Genomic DNA, 22,743 nt, shown 5'->3' on the forward strand with positions numbered 1-22,743 from the left:
GGCCGGATCCTACCAGCCCACCTCAGTGACCCCTGCCACCCGCCCCCACAGGGCATCGCGCTCACTGTGGGGCTGGCCGCCGCCCGCCACCTGGACCACGTCTGGGCTGTCCTGGAGCAGTTTGGCCGGAGCACACCCATCAAGTGGAGCCTGAACAGCTTCTCCCCCAAGGTGCTGGCTCTCTGGCGGCCGGAGTCCTGGATTGCTGACAGGGACGCTGAGCCTCCATGGGGTGGGGGTTCCTGGGGCCGATTAGGGGGAAAGGCTGTGGGCCGCGTCCCCCAGCCTCCAGCCCACCTCTGCAGCAGCGGCATGGCCCCCGCGCCACAATTTCCCCCTCCTCGATGGTGCTCCCTCTTTCCCATTGGGCTGCAGGGAGCCCAGCTGTGAGGCCAACACGGCAGGGGCTCCGGGACAGCTCCCACGTGGCTGCCTGCCTGCCGAGTGGTGGTCAGTGGCTCTTTGATCCTGGGCCTTGTCCAAAGCAGGAGACAAGGGCCCGAGGCCAGCCCCGGGGAGCTCCCAGAGCGGAAGCAGTGGCAGCAAGAGGCGAGCCAGGATAGGACAGAGGGGGGATGAGTGAGACCCAGGACCTCGGCCGAGGTCCTGCCTCCTCCTCGCAGTGCCGCACCTGGCGGGTGGTAGAGCAGTGGCTGGGGCCCGAGGCTCAGACCCTCAGAGAGGGTCTAGACACTGGTGGGCCGCAGGGTCATGGTGTTCTCAGGGGACGTCGAGGGCCCCCACTCTCTGGTCTCACCTGGAGCCAACACGCCGGGTGCCCCATCACTGTCTCTCTAGGTCCAGACAGGCCCCCTGCAGCCTGAGGTGGGACAGAAGAGGGCCAGGTCCTGGGCCCCTGGGGAGGGGCCACCCCAAGGCCAGAAGGGTGAGGGGCTGAGACTCCAGCCCATTCTGGCAGAGACAAGCACCCCCGGGTACACCTCCGAGTGACCCCATGAGACCCAGCCCACTGCCCCTAGGGAGACAGCCCCATCTCCCCTATTTCCTTGTGATATAAACTGCGGTCCGCCCTGCCTCCAGGCCCCTGCTAGTGCCTGGGGTACCTCCCATCACCACCCCCCCAGGGGAAGGCTCAGCAGGGCCCCCGTGCGCCTGACCTGCCCCGCCTCCACCCCACTGTGCCCAGAACTCGGGGGACCTGCAGTGGAAGTGGGCGAGCAGCACCATCCTCCTCGCCTACGGCCAGATGGCGGACAAGGCCAAGGCCCAGATCCTTCCATGGGTGGACAACATCCTGTCCCGGATGGTCTTCTTCTTCCACTACAGCTCCTGGGTACGACCCCCGGCCCACCCCAGAGCCCACCAGAGCGGGGTCAGGATTAGACTCCCAGGGCCCCGGAGCCCACCAGAGCCGGGTCAGGATTAGACCTCCCAGGGCCCTGGAGCCCACCTCCCCACCCCACCCCAGCGTGGGCCTGGCCTCCTCCTCATGCTTCCCGCCTAATGCTTCATGGGTTTTCGTGAGGATCCCAGCCCTCTGCCTCCCCCCAAAAGCAAGCCCTGGGTTCTCACTTGGGGGAACTGGATGCCCCGTGATGACAGTCCCCTGACCCTGCACCCTGGGAACAATGAAGGGCCAGGGAGCCCTATGAGGCCACTGCACACTTGATCCTTTGGGCCTGGGGTAGCCGCATATCATGAGAAGCTGGACACTGGGCTCCTTACGGCCACCTCCTGATGCTTAAGCATCATCAACTATTCACATTGTTAAACAAAATCACATGGGTCCCCCCCGTTCCGAGGCCTATGCAGCCCCAGCCGGAGGTCTCTGCTGTCCCCCCATCAGCAGCGGCCCTGCTGCCACATGTGACGGTGGCCCTCCTGCTCTCCCACCCCTCTGGTACTCCCACTCCCCGACCTGCCCCCTTGCTCCACTGTCTGACCCCAGGACGAGACCCTGAAGCAGAGCTTCCTCACGGCCATACTCATGCTGGTGGGGGCCATCAGCCGCAACGAGGGTGCCCAAAGCTACGAGTTCTTGCAGGTGTCCGAGCTCCTCGAGTGTCTGATGGTGAGTGCAAGGTCCTTGGGCAGGGGAAGGGCTTCCCGGGGATGGACCAGGCACCCCCCTCAAACAGCAGCACTCACAAGAGGCACCAGTGGAAGAGATGGGCCAGCTGGACTTCTAGAGCATGAGCAAGCCCCTCACAGGTTTTCACACCTAGAAGCACATCCACTGCCCTCATGTGACTCACTCCCTACAGTGACCCTAAGCTGGCCGAGGACATCCACCACACAGCTGACGTGGCTGAGACCCGGGAAGGCCAGCACCATCCGTTCTGCCAATACTGACCTAGCTTGCACCACTAGTTACTATGGGTTTGGGCCTCGCAGAACCTGTGGGATAGTGGAGGAAACTCACAAGTGATAAATAATTATGCAGTAGCAATAACAAAAATAACAGTCTCATTTGCTGAGCCCCTCCTGTGACCCAGACACACTGCTTTGCATGCCTTGCTTCCCACCTAACACAAGGGCAACGGCATCATGTTACTTGTGAATACACAAAGCTCAGAGCAGTTTGGAGGTGTGTCCAGGGTCATGCGAGCTCGTGTGTGGGTAGCTAGGATTCAGGCATAATCCATCTGATTCTGAAGTCTATTCTCTAATTGTCTAAGGTGGCCAGGGGGATGTGTGTGGGGGGAGGTGGTCAGATCACAGAGGCCCTCCTGTGAGGATCCAGAGCAGAAGCAGAATCCTGCAGGTTAGAGGGGTGCTGGGCACCCAGGCTTTTAGATGGGAAGGAGACTTGGTGTCAGAAGTGGAACAGGCCAAGGTATGTGGAAAGATTCAGCCTTCACCCGGGATTTGCAGCTTCTGATGGAGAAGGAGCCCCAGGACACGCTGTGCACCCCGACTCGCCAGCAGACCATTCACATCATCTCCAGTCTCTGGTAGGCTCCCTGGCCCCACACAGTGCTTTGCTCAGCATTCACCATCAGCCTCACAGCTCAGGCTTGGCGCCCCTCAGGACAACGAGGTGGGAGACATCAGGCGTCAAGGCCCTCCTGGGCAGGGCTAGGGACCTGAGCCAGCGCAGGCCACCGTGGGAGGCAGGTGGCTGTCTTATGGAGGCCCCCGCCCTCCCCGCCTTGTCCCCACAGTAAGCTGAGGCCACCGCTGGACTTGGAGAAGAAATCTCGGCTTCTGTCCATCAGCCTCCGCAGCGTGATGTCCCTGCCGCTGCTGGAGGTCCTGGAGAAACACACCTGCCTCTTTCTGGAGCCACCCAACATACAGGTGCAAGCCTGGCATCTGCACCCCTTCCGGAGGGGGCCCCCGGGGAAGAATGTCCAGTCCTGCATACTGCCCTAGGGTTAGGAGGGGGAAGCTGAGGCACCCGCCTCCCACTGTAGGCCAGGGCTGGGGGTTGCTTTTAACTGTTCTGAGCCCACCTGTAAAAAGGGGATGATGATCCAAGAGCTAGTGGTCCTTAGCACTGAGGCTGAAAGGAAACCCTGGGTGTCCCACGTGAGGAGCAAAGCAGCGCTCTGCACATAGAATGGGTGGCCCCCCTGCCTCTTGCCGGCACTGAGAGCGTGCGGCTCAGTGTCACCCACGCCGCTACTGCAGCTGGTCTGGTCCTACCCGCGCTAGTGGCTGCAAGAAGGAGCTCTGATGTGCGCTCCACGCCCCTGGCCGGCCGCGCACCCTCTCAAGTTCTGTGCAAGGGAAGCCGCACTGCGGGCAGATGCCGGCCATTGCGGGCAGCCGCCACCGGGGGGCGCGTGCAGCCTCACGCGGCCCCGCCCCCGCCAGGCGTCCCGCCCACTGCAAAGGGCAGGCAGCCGGTGCTAACTGAGCACCCGCCAGGCGCCAGGCCCACCCAGCATCTGCGTTAGCTCAGCTTCCCAGCAGCGACCCGTCCAGAGAGCGAGGGAACCAGCTCAGAGAAGTGGAGGTGTCGGGAGGGAGAGGCAGGGCTAATCTCCACCCCTTGCTCCTGGACCGGGCTCTTCAGGCCAGCTCACCAGGCGGAGTCCAGGATGCAGCCAGCAGACAGGCAGCTTGGGTGTGAGTGACAGTGAGGGGCCTCCTAGACCCAGGGCGACACCACTGCAGCGGCTCTCCAGAAGGGGGACGTCTGCCTAGACTCCAACCCTGTGGGAGTCCAGGGTGCCCGGGTTACCACGTGATGACCCCACGGCCAGACCCTCAGGGAGTGCAGCCAGGAGCCAGGCGCCGGGCTGGGGCTTCCTGTTCGTTCTCACCCTGTGTCCACGTCCACCCTGACAGGGGTCTGGCTCCAGCCCAGTTCTCAGGTGGCAAAGGTAGGCTCAGCGAGCTGAAGTGGCCCCCAGGGAGCTGACGGCCGGCGCCCCAGGGCTCTCCTCCAGTGGATACTCCCTGTGGCCCTTCCCTCCCTGGGCAAGCCTGATTCGCCAAGCTGCCAAGATTGAGGGTCTCCTGTGTTTGCAATGCAAAAGGAAAACAAGGGGCCTTTGTTTAAACCGTTTTTGAGAATTTCAAGATGGCAAAGGCAAAGCATTCAAGTAGACACGAGAGCCTTCCGGGCCAGGTCTTGAGTGGGTTACACGCTCGTGAATCTTCTCAGCCATCGAGAATCCTGTGCCCTGGGGCAGGCCCCAGACCACCCATGCTCCACGGCTGCCCATTGGGGGTCCTAGGAGCCCCTTCCTGGGCATGATGCGAGCTCGCTAGTGTGCAGCCCATCCTGGGGAGCGTGCAGGAAGCAGGCAATGGGAGGCTGATGCACATAGGCCCCCCAGGAGGCCTCAACCGTCCCTCTGGCCCTGGGGCTCAGCTGCCCCCTGACCTGCTCCCCGCCCCGCACAGACACTCTACAAGGAGACCGTGGGGGCCCTGGAGCAGATGCTGCAAACCTTCATCATGCAGAACCCCACAGCCGAGGAGCTGCACTTCCTGCTGTCGGTGAGGGCGCGGGGCAGTGCGGGGAGGAGACAGGGGGCAGAGAACGCAGGGCCTGAGCCAGGCATGGGACTGGTCTAGACGAGGGCTGTCCATCTCTAGGGATCACTGCAGTTTAGGACAAGTGGGGCGGGCAGGTGCAGTGAGCACAGCCTGGTGGCAAGTGAGCCAGGTAGGCCACAGCAAAGCAAGTTGGTGAGGGAAGAGGCCGTGGCCCTGCCCCAGAGGGACCTGCCTTCTTTCCTACTGAGAGAATTGCCCCTGCAGCAGGTTCCCAGCTTTGAGGGCGTCTCCCAAGCCTACCACCCCCACTCTGTCACTGCCCAACAGAGTCCTTCCCTGATGGGAGGGAGAGAAGCCAACAGAGTCAGGGGAGGCCCAGACAGGGGAGGCTGCCTCTGCCGGGAGGGTGGAGGTCAGGGCCAGCAGGCTTCTGCAGAGGAGGGGCGGAGAGGGCCACGGGGCAGACGGCATACAGGAGCAAAGCTGAGCAACCCCAGCAAGCATACTGGGCCAGAATGGAGGGAGGTTCTGCATGGCTGGAGCCTGGGGTGGGCGCAGAGGTGGGGGCAGTGGGTCAGAGTGAGGTTAGGTCAGCAGGGGCCAGGCCATCTCAGGCTGGGGCCCCAGTGGAGCTGAGGGGAGCTGCTGCAGCAGGGACTGCCTATCTGGGGTGCACAGATGGAAGTCGGGGTGGGGTGTGTGAGGCCGGCCAGGAGAAAACGTTGTCACAGGACACAACTGAGTCACAGAATCTCCCAGCACTTCATCCTCACGCAGCGTCAGATCATCCATCCCCGTAACAAAGAGGCTCAAATGCAGCTTAAGAAGTGTTCAACCTGTCTCAGTATGCGTTTGCATTTCTTTGTAACTCTGTGCCTTTATGGTGTGCACAGAAAAGCATTGTTCTGGAAAATATACATTGCAGAGAAACAGGTTAAGAACTTGGCGCCTCAAAAGACTTTCAGCAGGAGGGGCGTGTCAGCTACAAGAGAAAGAATTAACACCTCCTCTTGCTTGGTGGTTCAGACGGTAAATTGTCTGTCTACAATGCGAGAGGCCTGGGTTCGATCCCTGGGTTGGGAAGATTCCCTGGCGAAGGAAATGGCAACCCACTCCAGTACTCTTGCCTTGAAAATCCCATGGACGGAGGAGCTTGGTGCAGGCTACTGTCCATGGGGTCGCAAAGAGTCGGCAGACTGAGCGGCTTCACTTTCACTTTCACTTGGGAGAGGGATTAGCCGAGGCAGTGAAAAGAGACGAGGAAGCCTGGATAGGGGGAGTGGTAGACGCGAGGGGGTGGGACTGGGAGGGGCCTGAGCCGAGGGTGTGGCCTGGCCTTGAGTGGGTGTGGCTTAGGGTGTGGTCTGTGCTGGGGGCGGGGCCTGTCGGGAGCTGGGGTCCCAAGCGGCCATTCCCCTCCCTGCCTCCACCACCTGCAGCACCTGTATGTCTGGCTGGAGTCGGAGAAGGCCCACGAGCGGCAGCGGGCTGTCCACAGCTGCATGGCCCTCCTCAAATTCCTGAGCCATAACCTCTACCTGGACGTGAGTACCATCTCTCCAGCCCCAGGCCCACACCCACCAAGCCGCCCTTCTCCCCAAGCCTGCCAAGGCGCATGGGGTCCCTACCCCCAGGACAGGAAGGATCCCCGAGTCCCCTGTGGCCTGGCCAGGCCCTCCTCCTCCTCACACACAAGGAAACAGCCAGGGTTGGGGGTTGGGGGGGCCCCAGCTGAAGGCTGAACCCAGGCTCCCTGAAGCCTGACCCAGGACACTGGGCTTTTGCCAACGCAGCTTGAAGCCTCAGGCAGGTTGTCCACCCTGATCCTGTCCCTCAGGGAAATGGGAGGAAAGGAGTTCTCCTCGGAGGGACACAGTGGGCGTCAGATGGAGACTGTGAGAATGCCGCCCTGCCCCAGACTAGGGCAGGCAGCTTTGTGCGGAGCAACCACTGTCCCTCTGCCCTCGTCTATCACCATCTCCATCATTTCACGGATCACAGCTTAACCACCATCTGTCACTAACGCCCTTGGGTTGAGTGAACATCAGCACGCGTTCAGGGAGTGAGTGGTTCTGCATTTATCAGCCAAAATCAGCATCGATTCCTCAGGGAGACTCACAGGGAGATGAGGAAATTACTTCCTCAGCCTGGTGCCCAACGGGCGTGCCTTTCTGATGAAGGTGGACAGTCAGGCGGGCGGCTGGGAAACAGCCACGTTCTGCCAAAGGCAAGCTTCCAGTGTTCAGACCCCTCCAGCACTCCTTTGGTGGGGAGGACCCCTCTGCAGGGGTTCAAAGGGTCTTCCATTTACTCAAAATCAACTTCTGCAACATAAGACTGGGTCTGGGAGAGTCAAGTCAGGCACTTGGCTAGGGCACACTTGTGGAGGCGCCAAAACATTCTGCAAGCGAGATAAATATTTTAATAGGATGTTTTAAACAACCAAATCAGCAAACGGCGGCCCTTGGGCTGGCCACCTGTTGTTGTGAATAAAGCTTTATTGGAACCGGGGCTGGGATTAGGGTGAGGTGAGTGAGGCAAGGTCATGGACATGCAGGCTCAGATCCTGTCTTTATTTAAAATTTTGAAACTTTTTCATGACAGATTTTTTAGCATTCATTTGATTTTGATAAATATTGCATTAAGATAGTTTTCTCTTGTGTCCTGAGCTTTTTTTGGCATCCCCTAACATTTTGTCTGGGGAGCTTCCCCAGTGGCTCAGTGGTAAAGAATCCGCCTGCCAGTGTAGGAGACACAGGTTTGATCCTTGGGTTTGATCCCACAGGTTTGATCCTCTGTCCCTGGAGAAGGAAATGGCAACTCACTTCTGTATTCTTGCCTGGGAAATCCCAGGGACAGAAGAGCCTGGCGGACTCCAGTCCATGGGGCTGCAAAAGAGTTGGACACAACTGAGCAACTAAACAGAAACGTTTTGTCCAGACCTGAATCCCAGTCCTGCATAGAGTTTGAGGGGATCCTTTCTGACGCCAGCCATGCTGGGGTGAGTGTGTGGCTGCTAGGATCTGCATAAGTGGTTCTCTGCACTCTTACTACAGCCCAAAGAGGACTTCAAACGAATAGGGCAGCTGGTGGGCATGCTGGGGATTCTGTGCCAGGACCCGGACAAGACTACCCAGTGTTCCAGCCTGGAAGGGGTGGACCATCTCTACAAGCTCCTCATGCACCAGAGAGGTGAGCCTCTGAGGGTCCCCACAGAGGACCCGCTCCCACCACAGCCACAGCCTCAGCCCAACCCATGCCAGCACTCCTGAACCCAACTCCCGCCAGACCTCCCCCAGACCTCCCCCAGGCCCAGCCTCTAACCTCAGCCGTCAGCACAGTCATGGCTTTGTCCTGCCCTGCAGACCCACTGACTCCCCACCCTAAACTTGGACCCAGGCATGACCCTGACTTCAGCTGACCCCACTCCACCCACTGCAGGTCCCGCCCTAGACCCCAAGCCTGCCTTTGCCCACCCTCACCCCTGCCCCATCCCACCCCTGACCAGGAGGAGAAGCTTCACAGGAGCAAGCACCGGCCCCCCAGGAGTCTCCCCAGGCCAGCAAGGAAGGAGCCCTGCTCTGGAGCGGCGGGGACCAGGAGGCTGCTCCGCCCAGCCCCCAGGAGGTGGCACTCTTGAAGGACCACCAGCCCAGCAGCTCCCAAGTCATCAAGGTCAAAGCCTTTAAAATCCTGGGCAGATCTGGGTGGGGGGATGTGGCCATGCTCTGCTCCGACCCCTACCACTACCCCTCTGCTGGAGCTCCCCCTGGGGCCAGGGTGTGAGTATTAAAACTAAGGCCGGGATCTCACCTGCATCTCTGGTGATTAACTAGAGCTTTGGAGGACCATGTCTCCTGGGAAGGAGGAGTTGGGGGAGGAGGGGCTGGAGATAGACGCTGGAGTCAGCAGCGCAGGCTTGAGTCTCAGCTCTGTCTCTCACGGCTGTGCAATCTTGAACAAGCTCCTTCTGTCTGAGTCTCAGTCTTCCTCGTGAAATGGGCAGAGTGATGCCAACGAAGTTCCAGCCGCCAGGAATTCCTAATAGACGGTTCTGGCTGGCTAGCTCCCGAGGTGGGCATCCTCTGAGGCACCGAACAGTGTCCTTCTCGGTGACCCTCTGCAGATACAGCCTCGACTTCCTCACTTTCCCAAGGTTTCTCCCCATCCTCTGAGAGCCAAACCCTCCTCCTTTGAAGGCATAGCATGTCTCCCCTCTTCTGCTGTCATCTGACCTCCTGCAGCCAGGCCCTCCTTAGTCAGTGGCCTGGGGTGTCCAGCAGCTCCCCAGCTCCGTTTCGTCATCTCAGTGAGATCCCGAGTCTCTGGGACCGTCCGTATCTGTGTGAACCTTGCCTTTTCTGAAGATGAGCGAGGCTGGGACCCCGGGTGTGGGCTGGATGCTGGCATTGGCTGGACTGGCCGAGTTTCCTAGAGCCTCATGTTTGGAGTGGTCAGTTCATGATGTCTCTGCTATGGTGGCCCCTCTTGCTGTTGAACCCATGACTAATGAAGACCCCTGTACGGGGTGTGTCTGTCAGTCTCCCCATTAGACCTCCAGGCCAGAAGTGGAGTCCCACCTGGGCCCAGCACAGGCTCTGGTGGTAGAACCAGGCTTCAGTAAACACCCATTCAGTGGAGTCAGGCTGAACCAAATGATGAAGTGGCAGTACCTGGCTAGTAGGTGCCCAGTGGGTTTTGAATCCAGCCCTGTCTGACTCCAGAACTGTGCTCTCTGCAGCTGCAGTGGCTGTGAGCCCACTGAGGCCAATCCGGAAAAGTTCAGTAGGGAAAAACCTAAAGCCCTGGAGCCATCAGTTGTCCAGGGCCAGGATGGGGAAACCAGGCAGGGCTTCTGTTTACACCTGAGGACCTGGACTAGGGGAGGAGACAGGGCTAGAGGGAGGGTTCCTGGGGCCAGCTCAGAGGCGTCCAGGAGTTAAGGGGTCCCGGAGCACTGGGGCTCTCAGGTGGACGGAGTGATTAGGCATGTAAGAGTCCAGGACCTGGGAAGAGCAGTCTGCCCCACTCTGCATGGTCCCCAGCACACAGGGATGGGGCACTCGGCTCAGCTTCTCCTTGAACAGGAAGCAGTGATGGACAGAGCACCAAAAGGGGAGAGGATGGGAGGGTCTGCTGATAGAGGCATGATGGTTCTGAGAAGGTTTGGGGTGGAGAACAGACCTGGGTTCTTGTCCCAAGTCTGTCCTGCCTTCCCCATGTGGTCTTGTAAACACTATAACTTCATCGCTACCATGAGCCATCTCCACCTTCACCACCACCTCCAATAGCATTCCTGTCACCACCGTCACTACCACCACCACCATCCCCACCAACAGCACCAGCACCACCACCACCATCACTAACAGCACCACCACCATCACTAACAGCACCACCACCATCACTAACAGCACCACCACCATCACCACCATCACCATCACCACCACCACCACCATCACTAACAGCACCACCATCACCATCACCACCACCATCACTAACAGCACCACCACCACCACCACCACCATCACCACCATCACTAACAGCACCACCACCATGACTAATACCACCACCATAACCACAGAACCATCATCAGTGCCACCTCCAGCTCACATTTTTTCATGCCCTGGGCTAAAATAAGATATTCACAAGTACTTAGCAAACCTAAGATTGTAGTATTCTGGGATTCTGAGAGTCTAACTATCATTCCAGATTGAATTTCTTCAAAAACATTCTAATACTAGAACTTTAACTAAAATTTACCATTTTAGCAAACAGTTTTAAGTGCAATCTTAAAACAAATGATCTAACCAGATTTATATAGTAGTCTAATATTCTAACACAAAAAGTTACTTTTAGCTACAAATATGCCTGTATGCAGGTTAAGAAGCAACAGTTAGAACCGGACATGGAACAACGGACTGGTTCCAAATTGGGAAAGGAGTATGTCAAGGCTGTATATTGTCACCTTTCTTATTTAACTTATATGCAGAGTACATCATGTGAAATGCCGGACTGGTTGAAGCATAAGCTGGAATCAAGATTTCAGGGAGAAATATCAATAATGATATGCAGATGACACCTCCCTTATGGCAGAAAGTGAAGAGGAACTAAAGAGCCTCTTGATGAAAGTGAAAGAGGAGAGTGGAAAAGCTGGCTTAAAGCTCAACATTCAGAAAACGAAGATCATGGCATCCGGTCCCATTGCTTCATGGCAAGTAGATGGGGAAACAATGGAAATAGTGACAGACTTCATTTTCTTGGGCTCCAAAATCACTGCAGATGGTGACTGCAGCCATGAAATTAAAAGATGCTTGCTCCTTGGAAGAAAAGCTGTGACCAACCTAGACAGCGTATTAAAAAGCAGAGACATTACTGACAAAGGTCCGTATAGTCAAAGGTATGGTTTTTCCAGTAGTCGTGTATGCACGTGAGAGTTGGACCATAAAGACAGCTGAAAGTGAAAGTGAAGTCGCTCAGTCGTGTCCGACTCTTTGCGACCCCATGTACTGTAGCCTACCATGCTCCTCCGTCCATGGGATTTTCCAGGCAAGAGTACTGGAGTGGGTTGCCATTTCCTTCTCCAGAGGATCTTCCTGACCCAGGGATCAAACCCGGGTCTCCTGCATTGTAGGCAGACACTTTACCATCTGAGCCACCAGGGAAGTCCCTAAAGAAAGCTGAGCGCTGAACAGTTAATGCTTTTGAACTGTGGTGTTGGAGAAGACTTTGAGAGTCCCTTGAACAGCAAGGAGATCAAACCAATCAATCCTAAAGGAAATCAGTCCTGAATATTCATTGGAAAGACTGATGTTGAAGCTCCAAGACTTTGGCCACGTGATGCGAAGAACTGACTCACTAGAAAAGACCCTGCTGCCGGGAAAGATTGAGGGCAGGAGGAGAAGGGAATGACAGAGAATGAGATGTTTGGATGGCATCACCGACTCAATGGACATGAATTTGAGCAAGCTCTGGGAGTTGGTGATGGACAGGGAAGCCTGGCATGCTGCAGTCCATGGGGTCACAAAGAGTCAGACATGACTGAGAGACTGAACTGAACTGAACAAATATGCCATTAAAATTATCCTCACCTTCTAATCAATAACTGGTAAACTAACATTCTCACCAACACTTTACCAAAATTTTAGAACAGTAAGAGTCTGTTAATAATAAGTATTCTAACATTCACATATTTTTATATCTAATGTACATGCAAACATCCTAACAGACTTTCAGACATCTCAACAAATAACCCTGACATGCCCAGGAACAGTTTACCATCCGACCATCTTTGCAAGCATTAATGTCCAGTCAGCCTTCCCAAGTATGACTCTACCACCAGCATTCCGTCTTCCTTTGGTTTCCAGTTGCTCAGAGTCAGAGCTTTCCCACAGAACTTTCTGGAAGGATGAAGTGTCTGTATCTGCACTATACAGGTGGCCACTGTCCCTGTGTGATGACTGAGCTCTTGAAATGTAGCAGTGTAGGGAGTTCCCTGGCGGTCCAGAGGTTAGAGCGCAGCGCTTTCTCTGCTGGGCCCAGGCTCAGTCCCCGGTCAGGGAACTAAGATCCCTCAAGCCAAGCAAGTACAGCCAAAGTAAAAAAAAAAAAAAAAAAAGTGGCTGGTGCAGCTGACGAACTGGATTTTAAATTTTGCTTCGTTTTCTTTTATGGGCTCACCACGTAGCTTGAGCTACGTAGGATTAGTTCCCAATCCTACACCGTAGGCGGTGAGCGTGCAGAGTCGTAACCGCTGGATCACCAGGGATTCCCTGAATTTTTCGTAATTAAATTTAAACAGCTTGGAATGGCTGGTGGCTACCATATTGAGCAGCACTGCTCTAAGTCTTTCCAGAAGGTTCCACCTGGGCAGTCTCCCTCTTGGAGACTGTGGTCTGAGGCTGTGGAGCAGGGATCCCACCCCCGACCTTGCATTCCCCGAGAGTACCCTCATCCCCCCAGAGTGGCTCAGGGTCTGGGGTGGGAGGTGACACCCACCCCCCTGGACACCCCCTCCCAGGAGAATGTGGGCAGCAAGCAGAGTCGGACTCCCCAGCAAGCCCTGCTAGGGCATGGGAGCCCTGGGTTCTGGACCCAGCCTGGCCCTGCCTAGCCCTCCCAGGCGCCGTGAATGAGGGCAGCTCACCTGCCTTCCCAGGCCTGGGGCTTAGTGAAGGTGACCCTGAAGATCCTTCGAAGATCTGAAGTTGAGTTGCTCTTGGTTAAAACTCTGTGAGAAGGGGAGTGGGGACAGACGAGGTGAGGACTGGCCAGAGGAAGGGCAGGGTCGAGGCTGGCCGGGTCAGGCGTGTCCCAGAACAGCCCTGAGGTCTGAGAGAGGAAGGGCACCGTGCCCCCGCCCCTCTGCTGGTCATCACACCCTCTCTTCCTGCCCCTGGGCTGTGGCTGCTCAGAGAGACGTGCAGGAGAGCACACTGCCAGACGGGTGCCCTTGCTGGGGCCCCAGAGGGGTGGGGCTCAGGCACCTGCAGTGCTTAGAGACTTGGGGAGCCTGGAGCATTGAGATGGGGTACGAGCGCAGCCAATCAGGCGGGCGCCCAGCGCCAGGGACCACGGTGACGGCGCCTCCCTCCCACCGCTACAGGAGGTCATGAAGCATCTCACGATGGCAGAGCTGACCGACCTCATCTGGACGGCCGTCGATGGCCTGGGCTCCACCAGCCCCTTCCGCGTGCAGGCGGCCGCCGACATGCTGCTCACTGCCATCCAGGAGCACGGGGCCAAGCTGGAGACTGTGAGGGCAGTGGGGCCCCCGTGGAGGGCCCACCAGGATGGGGCAGGGGGCAGGGGGCAGGGGGGGAGGCCCAGCATCGGCACCCAGGGGCTAGAGCCGCGGGTCCCAGGTGGCGTCCCCAAGCTTGGGCCTGAGGGGGAGACCCAGACCCCACCCTCTGATGGGTGAGTAAATGCAGGACGGAATGGCCCACACAGGTGTCCCAGGGCCCTGGGGGGTGTTTGCAGGGTCTGGGGCAGACATGGGCTGATGGAGCGGGGACAGGATGGGAGTGGGGTGGGAGAGGAAAGCCCAGCCCAGACCCTCCAGGAGCTCTGGATCTGACTACAGACTGAGGAGGAGGAGCAACGCAGGGCCCTGGGGGGACTCCCAGGTAGAGGATGACTGATGCCTCAAGGGGTTGCTCTTGGAGCCAGGCATGAATGAATGAGTAATGAGACCCAAAAGTGCAAGGGGAGGGGCCTGCCAGACATCAAAGCAGCAGGTACCAAAGTGATGGCAGGACACGACGTCGTCTGAACAGAAGGCAGACACCCCGTGTCCCCCCAGCCCCAAGACGGGGGCTAGACGCTCTAGCCCCTGGGTGTGTCTGAACCTTCAGTGACTGGGCAATGTTTGGACAGACTTGGACGACCCCAAATGCTGTGCAGATGGTGCTCTCCCCCTGTCAGCCCGGGGGTCCCCTTCTGACTCGTGTCCAGGGCAGAGAAGAGCCTCCCTCGTCAGACCTCCCTCTTAGAGCCCCCAGGGCAGGGCTGTGCATCCCCCTCAGGAGAGCACTCTACCTGAAGGGGCTCCACGCCCGTCGGGGCAGCTCCTGCCTCCCCATCAGGCTGCCCGGGGCGGGGCCTGGCCCCCTGCCCAGACCAGCCCTCCCCCCATACTCCCTCCCCGCACAGGTTGCCAGCTTGGGCCGGGCCATCCACCTGCAGCTCTGCTCCATCCGCATCCCCCAAGCCAAGGAAAATGCCCTGCAGGCCATCACCCTGCTGGCCCGGAACCACACCTCCGAGCTGGTGGCCGCCTTCCTGGACTTCTCCATTCCGCTGGACAGGTGCCCAGCCCTCCTTCCCTCCCCGCCCCAGTGCCCACCGTCTTCCCCCAGGCAGAGGGCAGGATCTCTGCACCCTGCCTGCCCTCCTGCTTGCCCATGAACAGGGCTGGAAGCCCCGAGGGAGCACTTATCTGTTCATTTACTGTGCCCCTCCTGGGGCCACCCCTGGGGAGGCACCACGCACTGTCCCTTCTCTTGGTGACCCCATAAAACACCCCGCCCAGCCACCACCACCCATCACCTGGTGGAGAGGGGCCCGGGATCCTGGGTGCTCCCGGCAAGACCCCTGTCAACACCAAACCCTCTCCCCGCTTCCTGCTCCTCCAGGGACCCTCACCCTGCCCCCCCCCGCCCCCCCCGCCAGTGGCACCACAGTCTCCAGGCCCCTGAGCCTGGAAACAGTACTTTAGCTCTAAAATCCCAGTTCTGAATCCCAGGTCTTCAGTCTATACCACCTGCTTACCCAGCCACCACGCACCTGCCCTGGGTCACTCCTGGAACCTTGAGGTTGTAGCTCCTGGTCGCCAACACGCTCTCACTCGCTCCCACGCCTTGATCTTGGGGACACCAACATCTTTGGCTTACCCTGATGCCTCAACACCTGGACCTCCTCTCCCATCTCCCTCAGCCTCCCCCTCCCCCAGTCGAGGCCTCGGCTCAGCCACCTTCGGTTTCAAGCATCTGTCCCCTGCCCTGACCCCCTCCTGCCTCACTCCGGATGGTACCCACCCCCGACCAGTGAGCCTCTGCCCTCCGGGACTCCACGTTCACTGCCTTGCTCACCTCCTCACGGCCCCTCCCCTGTCCCCACCTCCCTCCTTGCCAGCATAGAACCTACCTTCCGGTGTCAAAGTAACCCCCTGAACACACCCCAAGCCCCTTGGCCCCTTTGTCGCACTCAGCTTGCAAAACTCAACTGGCTCCGCCTACTTCGTGCCCGCACCTGTGCAGCCACATGCGGGAAGGAGCGTGCCGCCACCCCCTGAATTCCCAGCCACACATCTCCGCGGAGCCCTCGGGGCGGCCCAGAAGCCACATTTCCCCACCCCTCCCCTCTCCTCGGCCCCCAGCACCTCTGCCCCCGCCTCACACGTGGCCACTGACCTCGCGTCCATACCCCTGAAAAGTCGGAAGCTGCCAGAAGAGAACTGTCACAAGCTCCCGACACCCAGGACCCTGTTTCCAGAAAGATTTCTAATCTTCATATGGAAGGGATTTTTTGCTTTTATTAGCAGTGTCTAGTGTTATTGCACTGTGATCAGAGAATGCCATCAAATATTTCTGGTTTATGTAATTTACTGATCTTTTAAACAATTTTTGTGACTATTCTATGGGCGCTTGAAAGGGTGTTTGCTTTTTTTTCTATTATCAGGTGTAGGACTTGATATAAAGCTTCACTTTGTCGATCTGTTGTTTAGGTGTCTTCTGCATCCTTACTTAACTTGTGTCTGTTTGATCTGCCTTGTACTGAGAGTGGTGTGTTAAAGTGTCCTGTTATTAATATGTCTCCGTCTGTGTCTCCTTCCCTCGCCTGTGGTTTTTGTTAATACTGCATAAGGTTGTCATGCTATTTGGTGTATACATATTCTTAAGTGTTGTGTCTCCTTTATGGGTTGTGCCTTTCAGCATTAAAAAGTGACCTGCCTCGTCACATGCAATGCTTGAAGGGCTTGAATTCCATTTTGCTATCAGAATCACGTCCCGCACTTTCCCATTTTCCCCCATTTGCCCAGTATTCATTTGTCCATGCTTTCATTCAACCTTTCAGAACCCATTCGTTTTAGGTGTCTTCCTATATACAGCGCATAGTTCAGTCTTGACCTGTGATCAAATTGGAAATCTTTTTAATAGATGAGTTAAGTCCATTCGCACTTGTTGATGCGACTGATGTGTCAAACCTCAGTTCTGTCATAACATTTTGTAATTGCATGTGTTTTATTTGGTACATATTTTTCTATGGCATGGGTATTCTTTGATCTTTGGCTCTTTTCTTTATTTAGGAAGAGTTGTATTTTTGTTCCAGCTGTTACCTTTGTACTCCTAACCTATTTTAGTGTCCTTCCTCCCTTGTTTTCTTAACTTTTTAACATCTGGTTTACCCATTTTTGCTGATACCCTTAAACTCCCACCCATGCCCCCATGGAACAACCAGTGAGATTATTCATCCCTATCCAGCTGTGTTTTCATGTGCACAGTTCTTGGTCAACATTTGCACTGTACTCCTCCCACGCTGGTTTTTAGTGAGTACACACACTCACCCCAAGTCCCTTTGCCAAAGATTCTAGGTCATCCCGTATCTTGACTAAGTTAATGCTCTGACAGTTTCCTCAAGAAGGCTCGTGGGTTCAGAATGCCCTGGCTTCTTTTATGTTGAAGGTTGTTTACTTGAAAGGTGGCTTTGCTGAATATAAAATCCTTGGTTCACACTTTCTTTTATTAACTTTTGTTTTTTGGTGTGTGGTTGTTTTTTTTTTTTTTTTTTTTTTTGGCCACACCATGCAGAATGCGGGATCCTAGGTCCTGCAAGGATTGAACCCAAGCCCCCTGCTTTGGGAGCATGGAGTCTTCACCACTGGGCCGCCCGGGAAGTCTCTAAGTGATTTTTTTTAGTGCTGCTCAGTTGTTGCCTCGCTTTGTTTTTGAAAAGCCTCCTGACAGTTGTTTGGTTTGGCTTGGTTTGGTTGTCTTTGTAAGTTATCTTTTAGCCTGGAGACTTTGAAAATTGTTTTATCTTTGAAATTCAACAATTTTACTAAGAAATGTCTAGATTAGACCATTCTGTGTTCATTTTCCCAGGTACCTGATAAGTCTTTTGGGCATGTAGAATTAAGTCTCTAACATTTCTAGAAAGTTCTCTAGGTTGTAATTTTTCTCTTCCGGTTTATTGAGACATAATTGGACATACAGCACTGGTTAAGTTTAAGGTGTACAGAATAATGATTTGACTTACATATATCATGAAATGATTACCACAATAATTTAGTGAACATTCATCATCTCATATAGATACAAAATAAAAAGAAAAATTATTTTTCCTTGTGATGAGAACTCTTAGATCTCCTTTCTTCGTAACTTCCACATATAACATGCAACGGTGTTAATTAATCATGTTGTACGTGGCACCCCTAGTCTTCTTTATCTTATAACTGGAAGTCCTTTTGACCACCTTCATCTAATTCCCTCATCCCCACCCCTCGCCTCTGGTAACCACAAATCTGGTCTCTTTCTATGAGTTTGTTTGTTTTGAAGTATACTGCTACTGCTAAGTCGCTTCAGTCGTGTCCGACCCTGTGTGACCCCATAGACAGCAGCCCACCAGGCTCCCCCGCCCCTGGGATTCTCTAGGCAAGAACACTGGAGTGGGTTGCCATTTCCTTCTCCAATGCATGACAGTGAAAAGTGAAAGTGAAGTCGCTCAGTGGTGTCCAACCCTCAGCGACCCCATGGACTGCAGCCCACCAGGCTCCTCCGTCCATGGGATTTTCCAGGCAAGAGTGCTGGAGTGGGGCGCCATCGCCTTCTCCTTGAAGTATAACTGACCTACAACACTGCGCTAGTACCTGATGCCCAACATGGTGATCCTGTGTTTCTGTACATTTCATAATGCTGTCAGCATGCAAAGGTATTACCTGATCACTGACTGTATTCCCCACCCTGTACATTCCATCCCCATGAGTTATTTTGTAGCTGAAAGTTTGTACCTCTTGGTCTCCCTTGCCCACTTCTCCCTTGGTTACAATTTTAAATATTGGTTCCATGCCATTGTTTTTTCCCTTTTTCAGAGGCTCCAGAGATTCACGTCTTCCATTTGCATGTCTTCCTTTTCCACTTCTTTCTCTGCGGCTCTTAGTGCTTCTTTTAAACTCATCTTTATTGTCTTGGTGATCTTTCTACTCTTCCTCAATGCTCCTTTCTAAATTTTCACTTGAGTCGTATCTCTCTCGAGCACTTTATAATTTTTTTTTCACTTCTGAGTTCAGTCAACTCTTTTTTTCCTTCCTTATTAGAGGGTGTTCTTGGTCCTTTTTGAATTTATAATTCAAGGTGGTTTTCCATGTCTTTAAATGCTTGCTTGAGTATATTGACCTGCAGGAGAGGTGTCGTCTTACACTTTTTTCCTGCATCATGACTGTTTATCAGGGGAGGAATTTTCTTATTGGATCTGTGTTTTCTGTTTTCCAGGGAAGGGTTGCAATGACTCTGTGAATCTGTTAATTTTTCTCCTGTTTATATACAACACTATTGGAGTGTTTTGTAGGATTTCAAGTTCAGTGGCACCCTCTTCTGTCAGCATAACAAAGACCAGATAACTTAGCAGAGTTTTAGTTTTGGTGGGAGATGGGAGGGTTGTGTGTCTTCCACTTTCGAGGGTGCTCTTTTCTCTCGTGCAGGTCCTTGAATTTTTCCCGTTTCACACCTCTACCTTTCACTAACCAATTTCAAAGGGTACGTCTGTCTTTTCGGCCCTTTCTTTCCTCCCGAAGCTGTGTGTCTCGGAGGCTGCCCTTCAGACGAGCATCCTTTTCGGTCCCTTGCCTGGGATCCATGCTTTGGTTTCCTTGTTCTCCTTCTTTTTGTTGTTTCGTAGTCTCAGACTTAAGATGGACCTCGTCTTCCTGAAGGTAATTCAGATCAGCTCCGAGCCCTGTTAGCAGCTCCCGTCTCCTCTTCTCTCTGGGGTTTCTCTCCCCCTGCCTTTGTCTGCCGCAGAGCTTTGTGGAGGAGCAGGGGCGAGTGAGAGGCACTGCAGGCGGGGCTGCATAGCCCTCTCCTGCTCACAGCGTCCCTCAAGGCACTCCGTGGTGTGGTGTAGCTTTGCTTTTCCTCTTGCTGCGTGGTTTCTCGAGGACATTTTGAGAGGTGAGGGGACCCCGGCAGCCACCGTCGTTCTCAGCTGCTCAGGTCTATAGGTCAGTTTTACCCATACTGGAATTTATATCTTGTTTCCTCAGCGCTAAGAAGCACATTTTTCATACATCAGCATCTATGCAGTGTGAGCACATTTTACACTGATGGCACCTTCACCTGGGCTGACGGGGGTGGAAGGGTTCTCAGTCACCTGGGGGCACTCTCAGCCGGAGACCAGTGCAAATTTTAAAGTCCTTGCTGGAGGGTTTTTGGGGGGCCCACACTGGTGGTGTGAATTCAGAGCCCTGTGTAGGTTTTGTGTTTCAGATTCTCAGGCGCACCCTCCTTCTTCCCTTCACAGGCTGAGCAAGCACTGGATCGTCTCGCTATTTCTTCCTGCAGGACAGGCTTTTTATCTTTTGTTTTATCCTGTTTACCTTGTACACACAGCCCATGGGGTCCAGCCTTTATGATGGGGTCCCTATTATACTCCCATCTTGGATAGCTTCCCTTTCTTAGGAGCACATGAAATAACGGTGGTGTGTCCTAAAAGTATCAACAGAATTGTGTGATTCATGCCCCTCCAGTAGTCTTTTGTTGTCTGGTTTGGTTTTTTCCCCCCTCAACATTTTGTGTTTAAGATTCATCCCGTTATGTTACACATAGTTGGAGTTCATTCACTTTGAGTTGCCGTGTCTTGTCCCATCTTGGTAAACACTAGTTACCCTTGTTAGTGTGGACAGACATTTGAGTTTGGGTCTGTGCTTAACACTGCTGTGAAGCTGCACATACGTGTGTCCTGAGACACACCCACACTCAATTTCCTTGTGCAGGCATGTCACTCACCTAACATGATGCAAAATACTCCCAACATGCTTAAACCACCTCTCACACCCACAGTATTTTTATATATGTAGTTCCTGTTACTCCACGTCTTCACTGACACTTAACATCAATCTTTTAGCCAACCATCAAAATTTTAGTCAGTCTAAAATTGGGTGGTATTAATCATGCTGCTGCTGCTGCTGCTAAGTCGCTTCAGTCGTGTCCAACTCTGTGCGACCCCAGAGACAGCAGCCCACTAGGCTCCCCCGTCCCTGGTATTAATCATATTTCCATGTTAATTTTCATTCTGCTGATTAAGTAATGAGGTTGTACATCTTTTCATGCAATTTTTGGCCATTGGGGCATCTTCTTTGGGGTGCCTGTTCAAGTATCCTCCAGATTTTTCTGTTGGGTTGTCCCTCTTTTTCTTATCAATTTCTAGGGATTCTTTATGTAATCTGGATACAAGGTCTCTCTTGATTATTATATTACATGTCTTCTCCCCTTTGCAGCTTTCCTGTCTCTCCCTCACTCAGTCCTTTCATGAAGAGGCATTCCCAGGTCGCTCATTTATTCTCAGCATTACCTTATAAAAGTCCTAGAGTGTGGGAACTTCCCTGGTGATCCAGTGGTTAAGACTGCTCTCCCAATTCAGGGGGCCCTCAATCCCTCTTCAAGGAACTAACATCCCACATGTCACATAGCCAGGCAAAAAAAAGGCCCTAGACTTTGCCTTTCTCATTCAGCCCGCCGACTGCCCAGCTGAGAGCCGTGTGCAGGGCCCTGCCCTCAGGCTCTCTGCCTGGCACTGCTGCCTGGGCCAGGCAAGCACCCAAGGTTCTCATTCCTACAGCTTTAGAACGATTCACCTCCCTGATCCAGAAAGCCTCCCCCTCCTCCTGCTCCTCCTCCTCCTCCTCCTGCGAGGCTGTCCTGGCCATTCGTGGCCCTTTGCCTTTCTCCGTACACTTCAGAATCATCACCAAGCCTCCTCGTTTTCTTTTTCCTCATTCACCCTTGGGCAGCTAGTTTTCTTGGATTGGCCCTCAGAGCTGGACTGGGAGTAACCCTTGCTTTGTCACGCTCACCCACCCTGGCTCTCAGCGTAGCCAGCTTTCTTTAATTTAGTTCTTTACTTAGAACAGGGATTCTTCCCGGTAATCAAATGCTCACCTGGGAGGCCATCATCCAAACAAAAGCCAGGGCCCTGGTTATGAGCTGCACCTAAGGGCCAGGCTGCCCACCCTCACTGGCTCCATCCCCTGCTCACCGACCCAAGGGTCTCCATTCTTTTTCTTTCATTTTATATAGTGTGTTTGCATCCAAACATATTCCTAAAACATTTTATTTGCAGTTTCTATAATTTATATAAACAGCATCATGATGCATATAGTCTTTGAAGACTTTTTCCACTGGCCTGATATTAATGTAGATTTTTAGGTCTAGATTCTCTATCTAACCTAAATCTAATAACATCAGTTCTTCTTTCTTTAGGACTGTATTGTCTCTTTCCACTTTTTTTTTAATAGACTTTTTTTGGAGCTGTTTTAGATTTACAGAAAAATTGAGCAGAAGTTGCAAAGTTCCCATCTACTTCCCTCTCCTGCCAAGCTCTTTTCTTGGTAACATCTTGCCTCAGTGTGGTAGGCTTATTACACTTGATAAACCAATATTGATATATTATCGTTAACAAGTCTATAGTTTACATTACAGTCCGCTCTTGGGGATGTACATTCTATGGGACAAATGTGCAATGACGGGTATTGACTATTATAGTATCAAACAGAATAGCTTTGTGGCCCCAAATCCCCTGTGCTCTGTCTGTTCATCCCTCCCTCCCTCTAAACCCCTGGCAACCTCTAATCTTTTGAGTGTCTCCATGGTTTTGCCTTTTCCAGAACGTCATAGAGCTGGAATCATCCTATGTAGCCTTTTTAGGTTAGCTTCTGTCACTTTCTGATAGGCTTTCAGGTTCTTCTATGTCTTCATGTCAACCACTCTCACCCCCTAGGAACTCTTTCTTTCTTAGTTCTTTTGTGTTGGGGGCGGGAGTGTGAAACGATCCCCACAGTAAGTCTAGTCAGCAGTCATCCTCACTCCTAGTTACAGATCTTTGTCCTTGTGACAAGAAAGTGTAAAGCCGCAAAAGTTGGAGAGATGCAATACAGTGTTAACAGTTGCAGTCGCCCTGCACTGTGCTACATCCCTGTGATTCATTTCCCCATTTCACCTACCTCCGACTCCTCACCTCTAGCAACCCCCAACCTGTTCTCTGTAGAGAGGAGCTTGGGTTTTGTTTCTTTGGGTTGGATTTTGGTTTCATTTAGATTCCATGTATAAGCAAGATCAC

General features: G+C 54.0%; 1 protein-coding gene across 1 annotated transcript in view; it reads left to right on the forward strand.

Moving 5' to 3' along the window:
- The window catches only part of LOC128059643 (maestro heat-like repeat family member 5), a 53,172-nt gene that overhangs the window by 15,379 nt on the left and 15,050 nt on the right, over positions 1 to 22,743 (forward strand). Inside the window, exons 8-20 of the mRNA XM_052652046.1 lie at positions 52 to 171; positions 1,148 to 1,294; positions 1,910 to 2,032; positions 2,836 to 2,915; positions 3,126 to 3,267; positions 4,190 to 4,220; positions 4,327 to 4,360; positions 4,803 to 4,914; positions 6,354 to 6,458; positions 7,971 to 8,106; positions 8,423 to 8,589; positions 13,517 to 13,666; positions 14,566 to 14,720. Coding sequence (XP_052508006.1) covers positions 52 to 171; positions 1,148 to 1,294; positions 1,910 to 2,032; positions 2,836 to 2,915; positions 3,126 to 3,267; positions 4,190 to 4,220; positions 4,327 to 4,360; positions 4,803 to 4,914; positions 6,354 to 6,458; positions 7,971 to 8,106; positions 8,423 to 8,589; positions 13,517 to 13,666; positions 14,566 to 14,720 — 1,502 coding nt within the window. The remainder of the gene's footprint in view (positions 1 to 51; positions 172 to 1,147; positions 1,295 to 1,909; positions 2,033 to 2,835; positions 2,916 to 3,125; positions 3,268 to 4,189; positions 4,221 to 4,326; positions 4,361 to 4,802; positions 4,915 to 6,353; positions 6,459 to 7,970; positions 8,107 to 8,422; positions 8,590 to 13,516; positions 13,667 to 14,565; positions 14,721 to 22,743) is intronic.

This window comes from Budorcas taxicolor, chromosome 14 (assembly GCF_023091745.1).
Source record: "Budorcas taxicolor isolate Tak-1 chromosome 14, Takin1.1, whole genome shotgun sequence".
NCBI lineage: Eukaryota > Metazoa > Chordata > Mammalia > Artiodactyla > Bovidae > Budorcas > Budorcas taxicolor.